Source organism: Callithrix jacchus, chromosome 13 (assembly GCF_049354715.1).
Source record: "Callithrix jacchus isolate 240 chromosome 13, calJac240_pri, whole genome shotgun sequence".
NCBI classification, from domain to species: domain Eukaryota; kingdom Metazoa; phylum Chordata; class Mammalia; order Primates; family Cebidae; genus Callithrix; species Callithrix jacchus.
The window spans coordinates 59,500,863-59,514,659 of NC_133514.1; the positions used below are offsets into that span (position 1 = coordinate 59,500,863).

The window sequence follows — 13,797 nt, forward strand, 5'->3', positions numbered from 1 at the left end:
CCCCCCAACAGACCCCAGTGTGTGATGATCCCCTCCCTGTGTCCATGTGTTCTCATTGTTCGACACCCACCTATGAGTGAGAAAATGAGACGTTTGATTTTCTGTTCTTGTGTCAGTTTGCTGAGAATGATGGTTTCCAAATTCATCCATGTCCCTACAAAGGACATGAACTCATCATTTTTTATGGCTGCATGGTATTCCATAGTGTATATGTGCCACATTTTCCTTGTTCAGTCTATCATTGATGGGCATTTGGGTAGGTTCCAGGTCTTTGCTATTGTAAACAGTGCCTCAGTGAACATACGTGTGCATGTGTCTTTATAATAGGATGATTTATAATCCTTCGGATGTATACCTAGGAATGGGATTGCTGGGTTAAATGGAATTTCTATTTCTATGTCCTTGAGGAATCGCCACACTGTCTTCCACAATGGTCTAAGTTACACTACCACCAACAGTGTAAAAGTGTTCCTATTTCTCCACATCCTCTCCAGCATCCGTTGTTTCCAGATTTTTTAATGATTGCCATTCTAACTTGCATGAGATGGTATCTCAATGTGGTTTTGATTTGCATCTCTCTAATGACCAGTGATGTTGAGCATTTTTACATATGTTTGTTGGCCTCATATATGTCTTCTTTTGAAAAGTGTCTGTTCATGTCCTTCACCCACTTTTGAATGGGTTTGTTTGTTTTCTTTTTTCTTGTAAATCTGTTTTAGTTCTTTGTAGATTCTGGATATTAGCTTTTTGTCAGATGGGTGGATTGGAAAAATTTTTTTGTCCTTGCCTATGCCTATGTCCTGAATGGTTTTGCCTAGGGTTTCTTCTAGGGTTTTTATGGTGTTAGGTCTTATGTTTACGTATTTATTCCATCTGGAGTTAGTTTTAGTGTAAGGTGTCAGGAAGGGGTCCAGTTTCTGCTTTCTGCACATGGCTAGCCAGTTTTCCCAACACCCTTTTAAACAGAGAATCCTTTCCCCATTGCTTGTTTTTGTCAGGTTTGTCAAAGATCAGATGGTTGTAGATGTGTGGCATTGCCTGTGAGGCCTCTGTTCTGTTCCATTGGTCTATATCTCTGTTTTGGTACAAGTACCATGCTGTTTTGATTACTGTAGCCTTGTAGTATATTTTGAAGTCAGGTAGCGTGATCCCTCCAGCTTTGTTCTTTTTGCTTAAAATTGTCATGACTATGTGGGCTTTCTTTTGGTTCCCAATGAAGTTTAAAGTGGCTTTTTCCAGTTCTGTGAAGAGGGTCATAGGTAGCTTGATGGGGATAGCATTGATTCTATAAATTACTTTGGGCAGTATGGCCACTTTCACAATATTGATTCTTCCTAACCATAAGCATGGAATATTTCTCCATTTGTTTGTGTCTTCTCTTACTTCCTTGAGCAGTGGTTTGCAGCTCTCCTTGAAGAGGTCCTTTATGTCCTTTTTTAGTTGTATTCCTAGGTATTTTATTCTTTTTGTAGCAATTATGAATGGCAGTTTGTTTTCAATTTGGCTCTCTTTAAGTCTGTTATTATGTATAGGAATGCTTATGATTTCTGTACATTGATTTTGTATCCTAAGACTTTGCTGAAGTTGCTTGTCAGTTTCAAGAGATTTTGGGCTGAGACGATGGGGTCTTCTAAATACACAATCACGTCATCTGCAAATAGAGAAAATTTGATTTCCCCCTTTCCTAACTGAATACCCTTTATTTCTTTTTCTTGCCTGATTGCTTTCACTAGAACTTCCAATACTAAATTGAATAGGGGTGGTGACAGAGGGCATCCTTGTCTAGCGCCAAAGGGTATTTCAATAATACTGAAACTTCCAGTTTTTGCCCATGCAGTATGATACTGGCTGTGGGTCTATGATAAATAGCTTTTACTATTTTGAGATACGTTCTGTTAATACCTCGTTTATTGAGAGTTTTTAGCATAAAGGTTATTGAATTTTGTCAATGACCTTCTCTGCATCTATTGAGATAATCATGTGGTTTTTGTCTTTTGTTCTGTTTATGTGGTGAATTACATTTATAGACTTGCATATGTCAAACCCGCCTTGCATCCCTGGGATGAAGCCTACTTGATCATGATGGATAAGCTTTTTGATGTGCTGTTGCAATGGGTTTGCTGATTTTTAATTGAAGATTTTTGCATCTATGTTCATCATGGATATTGGCCCGAAGTTTTCTTTATTTGTTGAGTCTCTGCCGGTTTTGGTATCAGGATGATGTTGGTCTCATAAAATAATTTGGGAAGGATTTCCTGTCTTTGGATTGTTTGAAATAGTTTCAGAAGGAGTGGTACCAGCTCCTCTTTGTATGTCTGGTAGAATTTGGCTGTGAACCATTCTGGACCTGGGCCTTTTTTTTTTTTTTTTTTGGTTAGTATTGGTCTATTCAGGGTTTCAACTTGTTCCTGGTTAGGCTTGGGATGGTGCAAGTGTCCAGGAATTTATCCTTTTCTTCCAGGTTTACTGGTATATGCGCATAGAGTTGTTTGTAGTAATCTCTGATGGTAGTTTGTATTTCTGTGGAATCTGGTGATATCCCCTTTATCATTTTTTATTCAATCTATTTGATTCTTCTCTCTCTTTCATTAATCTGGCTAACGGTCTATTTTGTTGATCTTTTCAAAAAACCAGCTCCTGGATTTATTAATTTTTTGAAGAATTTTTTCTGTCTCTACCTCCAGTTTTGCTCTGAACTTAGTTATTTCCTGTCTTCTGCTAGCTTTTGAGGTTTTTTGATCTTGCTCCTCTAGCTCTTTCAATTTTGACGATAGGGTGTCTATCTTAGATCTTTTCTTGCTTCTCATTTGGGCATTTATTGCTATAAATTTTCCTCTAGAGACTGCTTTAAATGTGTCCCAGAGATTCTGGTATGTTGTGTCTTCGTTCTCATTGGCCTTGAAGAGCATCTTTATTTCTGCCTTCATTTCATTGTTTATCAAGTCAACATTCAGATGCCAGTTGTTCAGTTTCCATGAAGTTGTGTGGTTCTTATTTACTTGATCCTGAGTTCTAATTTGATTGCACTGTGTTCTCAGAGACTGTTATTATTTCCATTCTTTTGCATTTGCTGAGGACTGATTTACTTCCAATTATGTGGTCAGTTTTAAAGTAGGCATGATGTGTGCTGAGGAAAATATATATTCTGTGGATTTGGCATGAAGAGTTCTGTAGATGTCTATTAGGTTTACTTGATCCAGATATGAGTTCAAGTCCTGGATCTCCCTGTTAATTTTCTGTCTCATTGATCTGTCTAATATTGACAGTGGAGTGTTAAAGTCTCCCACTATTATTGTTTGTGAGTCTAAGTCTCTTTGTAGGTTGTTAAGAACTTGCTTTATGTATCTGGGTGCTCCTGTATTGGGTGCGTATATATTTAGGATCATTAGCTCTTCTTGTTGCATTGATCCTTTTACTGTTATGTAATGCCTTTCTTTGTCTCTTTTGATCTTTGTTGGTTCAAAGTTCATTTTATCAGAGACTAGTTTTGCAACTCCTGCTTTTTTTTTGCTCTCCATTTGCTTAGTAAATCTTCCTCTATCCCTTTATTTTGAGCCTATGTGTGTCCTTGCATGTGAGATGGGTTTCCTGGATACAGCACACTGATATGTTTTGACTTTTTATTCAATTTGCCAGTCTGTGTCGTTTGATTGGGGCATTTAGCCCATTTACATTTAAGGTTAATATTGTTATGTGTGAATTTGATCCTGCCATCTTGATGCTACCTGGTTGTTTTGCCCATTAGTTGACACAGTTTTTTTATTGTGTCGATGCCCTTTTCCATTTGGTATGTTTTTGGAGTGGCTGGTACTTATTGTTCGTTTCTATGTTTAGTGCTTCTTTGAGGAGGTCTGGTAAGGCAGCCGGCCAGAATTTTTTAAAAATGAGAAAAGTTTTAGAAACTACATGTTAATATTACTAAATTAGTTTTCACAGATCATTGAGAGGATATTGCAATCACAATGTAAGAATATAAATAGGGCTTGGCATGGTGACTCCCAACTGTAATTCTAGCACTTTGGGAGGATGATGCAGGGGGTTCACTTGAGCTTGGGAGTTCAAGACCAGCCTGATCAACATAATGAAACCCCCATCTCTATAAAATAAATTATTTTTAATTAACTGCCCATGTTGGTACATGCCTGTAGTCCCAGTTCAGGTGGCTGAGGCAGGAGAATCCCTTGAGTCCATGAGGTGAAGACTGCAGTGAACCATGATCGTTCCACTGCACACCAGCCTGGGTGACAGAATGAGAACCTGTTTCAAAAAAAAGGGGGGAAAAACAAAACAAAACAGGAGCAATCTCTTAACAAGACAGTCAAATAAAATTTATAGAATCAAAAGAAAAAGACAAATGTCAAATACACAGACCAGTTCAAAAGACCCACAGCAGACAGGCTGTGCTCAGCAAGACCAGCTTTCTCTTCCTCTTGTGCCACAGCCAGACTGCATTTCCCAGCCCCCTTTGCAGCTTGGGATAGCCAGTGGAACCTGAAAACAGTCTGTCTCATGCCCAGGCCTGGTCCTGAAACTCTCCCTGGTGCTGTTCTGAGACTGTGGTTCAGTTAGTCAGTGGCTGGGGGATTCTTTGCATGGAAGTGGCAGAGTGGGGGCTGGCAGGTGGGCAGAGGTGTCAGTCAGAACCATCAATGCTGCTCTGAGGAGTCTGAACTTTTCCCTGGGGCCAGGGGGATCCACTAAATTGTGTGCTCTGTGTAGACAGGGTTATAACAAGCAGATGTGTATTTCAGAACATTCACTCTCTTGGCTGCGGAAAGGATACTGAAGAGGCCAGGAGAAGTGGGAATGGAGCTGAGGCTGGAAGAGGCCAGGAGAGGTGGGAATGGAGTTAGGAGGCTTTGGTAATCACCAGGTGGAAAGGGATCAGGCTTGAATTGAGATGGTGACGGATGTAACCATCTCAATGGTTACATTGAGATGTAGATGCCCAAGGATACTGGGGAGAGGTAGATGCCCAAGGATATTGTAAAGTCAACTGTTCTGTCGGGTGTGAAGAGCTGAGATGCCACAGTAAGAAATAAAGGTGGATACAGATGTTATCATATTTGGGGATGCATCATGACTTTGGGTGCTTATGCTCATGGCTGTTATTTTTTCTGAGAAGTCAGAGGATTGGGGTTTTTGTTTGTTTTCTTTTTTCTAATTTGTTTTATTGTTGTTGTTGTTGTTGTTGTTGTTGTTTGAGACAGGGTCATAATCACACCACTGAACTCACCCAGGCTGGAGATCAGTGGTGTGATCATGGCTCACTGCAAGCTTGACCTCCTAGGCTGAAAGGAATTTCCTTCCTCGGCCTCCCTAGTAGCTGGGACTACAGGTGTGCTTCATCATGTCCAGCTAATTTTTTTATTTTTATTTTTTGGTAGAGACAAGGTCTCACTATGCTGACCAGGCTGGTCTCGAACTCCTGAGCTCAAGCAATCCTCCCAGATCAGTCTCCCAAAGTGCTGGGATTATAGGCATGAGCCACCATGCCTGGCCCAGAGGTCTGTTAGCAGCATCCTCTCCACCACCACATTCATCCCAGACTATTGGCTATTTCATTTATTGCTGCCCCATAGGTACTATTGCTCTGTCTGAAATATGTACATCCCCTTGACAATCAAGAGTTTCTAAACAGTCTTCTACCTATACCAAGTCTTCTGAGAAGGCTTCTCGTACTTCAGAAAAGCCTGGCTGCACTCCCTTTGAGGCTTTTCTTGCCTGTGCCCTCTCCCCTCTGGTGACACTTATAAAAGTGGGGTCACTGTGCTCACAACCTCTTTGTAACTAGACAGAAAGTATCTGATGGCAGGGATTTTTTTGGGGGGGGGGATGGAGTCTCACTCTGTCACCCAGGCTGACGTGTAGTGGCATGATCTTGGCTCACTGCAACTTCTACCTCTTGGGTTCAAGCAATTCTCTTGCCTCAGCCTCCCAAGTAGCTGGGATCAGAGGCATGTGCCACCAAGCCTGGCTAATTTTTGTATTTTTGGTAGAGATGGAGTTTCACCATGTTGTCAGGCTTGTCGAATTCCTGACCTCAGGTGATCCACCTGCCTTGTCATCCCAAAGTGCTGGGATTACAGGTGTAAGCCATCGTCTGGGGCCAGCAGGGATTTTTTTTTCATCCTTATGTTTCCGTTGACTAGCCAAGGGCCTATGATAAATAGGTGCTTAGTAGACATTTGATGAATAAGCTTATTCGTTAATGAAAATAAAGGGATTGGAGAAAGGTGTGGATCTTGAAGTAGTAGCATCCCCATCTCCATTCTTATAAGAAGAATAGAGGAGCTAAGGACCAGTCCCTGAAAGGACAGACAGCATTGAAATTTAATAAATAAAATCGGATGCAAAAAATATATACATTCCACACAATTGTATGATTCCTGTGCTTTTGATTGCCTCAAATGCTTCATTCCTTCTTCTTTTGGCCCTGTGCTTGAAGGCTGGCATGCCAGCAGCTGTCTTGGAACATGAGGTGACCTTAAATTTGGAGACTAGCTCTAGAAAGGAAGAGCATAAAGACAGTAGGCACCTAGGCCCGTGGATAGCAAGGAACCAAAATACCAGCACCTAACTGCCCAGCTCTAGGCAGCTTTTCCTGAGGGTTGCCTGTCTATGTTTAGGCCACTGTTAGTTTGTGTTTTGTATTGTAAACAGCTAAACCAAATCCAATGTAGAATGGTTTGCCTTCTGATAACTACCATAAGTGCCCTAATGATTCTTTATGTTCTTAAATTTTATTTATCTATTTTTAGACAGAATCTCACTGTCACTCAGGCTGGAGTTCAGTGATGTGATCATGGCTCACTGCAGCCTTGGCCTCTGAGGCTCAAGTGTTCCCCCAACCTCACCCTCCCAAGTAGCTGGGACCATAGGCCTGTGCCACCACACCCAGCTAATTTTTTAATTTTTTTGTAGAAACAGGGTCTTGTCATGTTGTTCAGACTGGTCTCGAACTCAAAGCCTCAATTGATCCTCCCGTCTCGGCCTCGTAAAGAGCTGAGATTGCAGGCATGAGCCACCAAACCCAGAAACCCTGATGATTCTTAATCTGATTTTACTTTCATTTTTCTTCGTCAGCTTCTTAAGCAAACACTACACTAAACTACGTGGCAATCAAAGTAAAATCAGATTAAGAATGAGCTACTTACAAACTTTCACCCCAATGGGATACTTAGCGAAATGGTGTGTAACCCTGCGTCATGTCCTGTGGTAGGTAGAGCCTGTTACAAGAAAACAAGACAAATGTGCTCCTGGTGGGTCACAGAAGTGCTCAAGTTCTAGAAGAGAATTTGCATGGTCTTGCAAGTAGTGCAGATCATTACTTGTCCTTTTTACATCTTTGGTCTTTAGAAAGTCAGCCAGATATGGGAGTCTAAGAATCCTTCTAACCCTTGGAGCTCTTCTCTTCTCTTCTACCTCCCTGTCCATGCATGATTCAGCTCCATCCTGCTGCTGTTCCTCGTGGTCCGGTGAGGAAACTCATTCCCTGAAGGTTCTTCTTCCTGGGAGGGTAGTGGATGCTGTCATTCTTCAACTTGAAATAACTACTAAGCACACCCACCCCTACCATGGGAACATGAATCCCACTCATGGCATAACTTCCATTTGTTATTATGCTGAAATTTTCCACTTGCAACGGAATGAGGAGAGGAAGGAAATAAAGGAACAAAGGAGGAAGAGAACTCTATCCCACCAAGGGCATGTTATAATATACGTCCTCCAGGAGACTCTTAAGTTAACTGAGGGAAAGCACCCAATCTTTTTGCTCCTCTCTGTCGCCAATATCTGGGAGAGGAGTTCCAGACACATTCAACAGTATTGCTGATTGAGTGAATGATGAAGTGACTGAATAAACAAATATGTAACAGCGAGGTAATGTTTGCTGCTGCTGTGGTGGTTGTCCCAGTATCAGCCGCAATACAGTAGGAAGCATGGATCTCAATGAATGCTTTCTGTAGTTACTGCTGTTCATACAAGATTAGTGATGCCAGACAGGAAAGCAGCGACCTGATGATCCACAGCCACTCATTCACAGGCAGGGTCAGAAGTCAAGAGGAGTCTGGAGCGTAAGTGGAGTCTAAAGAGACTCGCTGGCTGTCATTCCCTTCCCACGTCCTGTAGCAAGGCTTCATCAGCATTTCTTCTTCTTCTGCCTTTGAATAATCCAGTTCCCATTGTGTGCATTGGTTCAAAAGTCAGAAAAGGAAGGAAGAATCCAAAAAGCAACATAATGAGCACTGAACTACCGGAATCAAAAGCGTATGGTAATTGTATAGGAAGGAACTTTATTATTTCCCCATCACTGCTTTTGGTTTTTCTGCCTTTCATTGCATGAGAGTAAAACACTTTCACAGAGTAATTTAGAAAGTTCAAAATTTCTGGGCATGAAAATTGATTTTCATTCTTGGACAGATGTGATATATCTTCAGAAGCCATTTGTATCCAACTGCTGTGCCTGTCTTTGAGAAATTTGACTTTAAAAATAAATTGTAGCCTGATAGAAGACACGACAGCTTTCTGCACAGGGCCTTTGCTAAGTCTTCCTGCTTGGATTCAAAGATAGTGACTAAATGGCATATGAATACCTTGTGAAAATAGGTATTTTTTGTTTATACCTGAAAAAATGTAACTAGGTGTACAATTTTACAAATAGATGACAAGTTGATATTTATTTTACAGAAGAGCTGGACATAACTTTTTTGTTACTTGGTGTGTGTGTGTGTGTGTGTGTGTGTGTGTATTTATATGTTTACATACAGGGTTTGGCTCTGTTTGGGGCATCAGGCATCCGCTGGGGAGCTTGGAATGTATCTCCCATGGATAAGAGGGGGGCTACTGTGTGTATAAAGTTCAGTGGGAAAATCCCAGTGGGTGGGGAGTCCAGACAGAGGAAAAAGCCCAGCAGGGTTTGTTAGTGACTGATTCCAGTTTTTAAAAATGTGATAATTCAGCAAATGAATAGTCATATTTTCCAAATGTGGATTTTTAGCTTGCCATTGACAGAAAAAGAAGCAGCAAAAAGGGGAACCACTCTTACATGCAAAATAATAGGAAGCAAACTCAACCTAAAAATATAGACAGGTTGAGTTCCTGAGTGAATGCTGACTAGGATCCATAGGGTTTGCATAATAAGTATTTATAAATCCTTGAGGTAAGTCCCCATGTCATGACCGAATAGCAAAACAATACACACACACATTTTTCCTTTTAAGAAAACTTTGGAGTTTTATTCTGATGCTTCACAGCAATGAAATGGCTTTTTTTTTTTTTTTTTTTCAAACAGAGTCTTGCTCTGTCTCTCAAGCTGGGGCGCAGTGGCACGATCTCGGCTCACGACAACTTCCGCCTCCCAGGTGCAAGTGATTCTCCTGCCTCAGCCTCCTGAGTAGTTGGGATTACAGATGCCTGCCATCACACCCAGCTGATTTTTGTAATTTGTTGTAGGGACAGGGTCTCACCATGTTGGCCAGGCTGGTCTTGAACTCCTGACCTCAGGTGATCAGCCTGCCTCGATCTCCCAAAGTGCTAGGATTACAGGCGTGAGCCACCGCACCTGACCAGCAACGAAATGATTTTTAAGGAAGTGGCAAAACAGCACAAGGGGAAATGTAAGGATTGGAACCCAAATGCTCCCTTCAGGGTCATTCACTCTTCAACCACTCTTCAGTCCTTGACCATTCAACCCTTCTGGTCAGCGCTGCCTGGAGCTGCCCCAGGAGCAAGAAGCCATGCCTCTGACCTAGGCTCCATCTCACCTCCAAAGCCCATCATTATTCTCAGGGACTCTTTTCGTAATGTCTATCTGACTATGATGAAGATAATACATGTTACCGGGATTATTCTTGTATTGAGTGCTTAGCATGGGCCAGGTGCTATATTAATAGCCTAAACCTGTGCTATCCCATTCACTCCTCACCACAGCCCTATTTATATACAATTACTGTATGTTTCTTATTCAGCTAAGCATTGCACTTCATAGAACACTGCATTGTTCTATGACATGTCTGGGTGCAGTGGCTCACACCTGTCATCCCAGAACTTCAGGAGGCCAGGGTAGGAGAATAACTCAAGGTCAGGAGTGCAAGATCAGCCTGGGGAACAGAGTGAGAAGCTGTATCTACAGAAAAATTTAAAAAATTAGCCAGGCATGGTGGTAGGTCCCTCTAGTCTCAGCTATTTGAGAGGGTGAGGTAGGAGGACCACTTGAACACTGGGAGTCAAGGATGCAGTAAGCCGTGATCACACCACTGCACTCCAGCCTAGGCAACAGAGCAAGACCCTGCCTCAAAAAAAAAAGAAAAGGCCGGGCGCGGTGGCTCAAGCCTGTAATCCCAACACTTTGGGAGGCCGAGGCAGGTGGATCACGAGGTCAACAGATCGAGACCAATCTGGTCAACATAGTGAAACCCCATCTCTACTAAAAATACAAAAAATTAGCTGGGCACAGTGGCGTGTGCCTGTAATCCCAGCTACTCAGGAGGCTGAGGCAGGAGAATCGCCTGAACCCAGGAGGCGGAGGTTGCGATGAGCCAAGATCGTGCCATTGCACTCCAGCCTAGGCAACAGAGCAAGACCCTGCCTCAAAACAAAAGAAAAAACGCCCAGGGGTGGGGTGGGGAACAGAAGTACTAATTTTTCCAGGGACACATAACCCAAAAGGCATGATGAGCTAGGCTGCTTGTGATAACTACGATTACCACTCCTCCAACTGTAACTGCAAAAATTCGTCCAGGTGAAGCTTCGCAGCTGGAGTAGCACTCTTAAGAGTTACCTCTGTTCTTATCAAGAAACAAATAACTTTATACTGGTTGGTGAGAATAGGGTGGTAGCTTCCTTGGGGACAAGGAAAAGAGAGTATGAATGAAGAAATGAGAAAGGAAATGGTGCTTCCCATGGAGAGAAGAGAATGCTGGAATTTCAAGTGTTTCTTGGACTTTCTGGAAGAGATAATTGGAACAACTAATTTTCTGTTCTTTCAAACACAATTTAGCCCTGCCCTGGCCCTAGAAGACAAACAGGATGCAGGGGCTTTGCTAGTCTCCCATGGTTGCTATTTTCTCTGTAACCAAAATGGCAAGAGAAGAATACTTGATAAAATGAATATGTAGCAAGAACTTACTGTCCAACATTAGGCATTAAAGATGGGGTAAAAGGAACTAATACTTACAGAAAGCTGAGTAGGGTAGCATTTCTTGGCATCAGGGCTGTCATAGTCTAGTGGAAGGGACAGAGTGGCACAAGAATACCAATTAATCAGTAAAAGTAAAGTACAAAGAACTAAACAAACAAACGAATGAACAATTGTCTCTTTTTTGGAAGCCCAAGGAAGGCACCATTTCAAGATTACATATGAACCAAGCCCTCTGCAGGAGGGTTCCTGGACATCCGTGTCAAAAACAGACAGATCAAAAAAAAAAAGTTGCCAATGCATTTGATGCAGAACTAAAGTTGAGAACTGCTGAAAGAGGTTAGTGGGAAACTGGATTTTGAAGCTGTAGCTTTTAGGCTCTCTGAGGCCATGGAGCGCTTGATTGCTGTGGGCCAGATGTGATGGAGAAGGCCCCTTATTAGAGCAGCTGCAATGGGGGTGGGAAGGAAGAAACTAAAGACAGCAGAGACAGGAGGGAGAGGATGCAGAAAGGGACCCGCCGCACTGTGAACTCCCGAGGGTGGGCACTGACCTGTCTCTCCATCCCAGAGTGTCCAGTATGTGACTCACACAAGATGCCAACTGGACAGGTACTTGTTGAATAAATAATTGAACTGAGTAAATATATTTTAAAAAATATGGAAAACTTGGCAGCTGGGGCATAGAGTATCACCAAAACACAACAGTGAAATTTTAGAAGGAAAAATGTTTAGAGAAAAAAACTGAATTCAGTCTTAGACTTTTTAGGTTTAAGTAATCAGACATAATAATAGAGATCCAAACATCTGAGAAGTCTGTCTGATGTCGAGTCATAGGGCTCCTAAATTTCTGTATTTGTCAGGCCCTCCTATTTCATTTGTATGTGACCAGGAGACTAAAACATGCATTATGCTCCCAACAGGCTAAATCTATTCTGGGATCCACTGAATGCCACTAGAGGGACTGCTCCAGAGAATTCCTGATTGAATGACAGCAGTGCTAAGAACAGTAAGTCATGGTTGGAAGCAGTCAGGGAAGAATGGAGCTCAGATATCCTAAATTAAAATATAAAAGGCTCAAGTTATTGGGCATGTACATCTAAATTTCAAAGTAAAATGCCAGCATCTCACTATGCCTCCCTAATCCAGCACATTCTACCACACACACACACACACAAACACACACACACACACACACACCTTTTCCTCTGAGGCAGTTATGGGCCCAAACTGAGTTTTTATGGAACCATAAACGGAAAGAAATGCCCAAGCTGAAAAGGTCAATGCACAATAATTTATCAACAATCAATGCTCAACACTGCATCGTGACCTCTTAAATATGCCTTGTTGTCTACAGCTTGAATTTCTGTGTGGCTTCACATACGTTATTTGGATGAAGGCTGAATCTCTCACATGCTGGTGTGAGACCGTGCAGTTGAAATTAATAGAATAGAGACACCCTCTTTTTGGTGACTCACTATTTTTCTGCTTCTGACTCATAGGTTTCTCTCTTTTGTTTTTTCACATTATTGATCAGTGAATATTCTAGTAGTCTAATCCATGTATATTTCAGGGCTAAAAATGGAAGACTAACCTTGGCTGGGGAAAGGAGCCAAATAGTGTTAACATCCAGGTGAAGAACAGGTTAATTTGAAAGGGAAGCTGGGAAGAAGGGACATCCCGGGAGAGCAGGAGAAAAGCAGAGGAACTCAGGGGTAACTGCTTCCCTAGCTATTTGGTACTTATGCCACGCACTCTGTCATATCTAGAAAACAGGAAAAGAAAAACAATCATTGGGAAAAATATTAATACATAGAGAGAACTGTGCTTCATTACCTCAATTCCTATGATCCTTCATTAGTAAGGGAAGATACGGCATCCACAATAGAGAAAACTTAAGTGCCTCCGAAATATAAAGCTGTCTATTTCTCTGAAGTCAAAATGACAACATTCTTGCTTATAAAGGAAATGTCCACTAACTTACAAATGAGCCATCTACAAGAATTATTTGTTTAATTATATGATCCTCAGTTACTAATATGCCCTGGACACTGTAGTTTCTGTGGATTTCTCAGAAATTATGCTGAATATTATAATCTGCTATGCTCTTACGTCATACACCAGGACTCAAGTCAGACCATCAGTTCTTTGACACTTGACTGCCTTCAAATCATCCTACCAAATACCTGACCATTTTCCTTCCTTAGATCCTGAGGCCATACCAGTCCTGGCATTCATACAGACCATTAATATACCCACACTGTGCCTTTGTTTTCCTGTGTACAAATGAAGATAAATACACTTAGGAAATTAGCAGTTTATGGCCATTTCCAGCATCCACTTGCTGCTCCCATGTTCCCCTGGGAAATTTTCCTCCTATTTCTTCCAGCCCCTCCCCAGCCCCTCTGCCTTCCTGTGTTCTCTCCCTCTATTAAATCAGCCACAGATATGATGTCATCAGTTTTTCTTTGATGGGAACACTTTCACCCCAAATGCCACCTCTTTGAAAGTCTCCCGTTCAATACCTTTTATCTCTAGCCGTAAAATGAAATGCTTTGTTTTCTGTTTAGAGTTGAATTTCTTAGCTGGACATTAAGCAGGAATCACTATAAATACCTTCAAGATAAATCTGTTGCCTTTCCAAAAAAAAAAAAAAAAAAG

The 13,797-nt window shown here is 41.7% G+C and overlaps 2 protein-coding genes across 51 annotated transcripts in view; one reads left to right on the top strand and one right to left on the bottom strand.

Moving 5' to 3' along the window:
- Positions 1-13,797, top strand: part of DLGAP1 (DLG associated protein 1) — a 1,035,773-nt gene that overhangs the window by 502,944 nt on the left and 519,032 nt on the right. For 8 of the 13 annotated variants that reach the window (XM_035269693.3, XM_035269689.3, XM_035269699.3 and 5 more), the window contains one exon: positions 12,060-12,145. The exons of the other annotated variants lie outside the window; for them this stretch is intronic. The gene's annotated coding sequence lies outside the window, so the exon portion shown is untranslated. The remainder of the gene's footprint in view (positions 1-12,059; positions 12,146-13,797) is intronic. 13 annotated transcript variants of the gene reach the window in all.
- The window catches only part of LOC103787574 (UPF0764 protein C16orf89-like), a 102,522-nt gene that overhangs the window by 10,911 nt on the left and 77,814 nt on the right, over positions 1-13,797 (bottom strand). For 11 of the 38 annotated variants that reach the window (XR_013525749.1, XR_013525755.1, XR_013525754.1 and 8 more), the window contains exon 3: positions 4,143-4,257. The exons of 1 other annotated variant lie outside the window; for it this stretch is intronic. Coding sequence is in view for 9 of the 37 variants with exons in the window: in XM_054243578.2 (XP_054099553.1) it covers positions 4,143-4,257 (115 nt within the window). In the remaining 28 variants the exon portion in view is untranslated. Of the gene's footprint in view, positions 1-4,142; positions 4,258-5,145; positions 8,163-9,207; positions 9,563-11,176; positions 11,224-12,730; positions 12,902-13,661; positions 13,773-13,797 lie in introns of those variants that run through there. 26 more of the 38 variants (XR_013525758.1, XR_013525757.1, XR_013525756.1 and 23 more) reach the window with 10 other exon arrangements.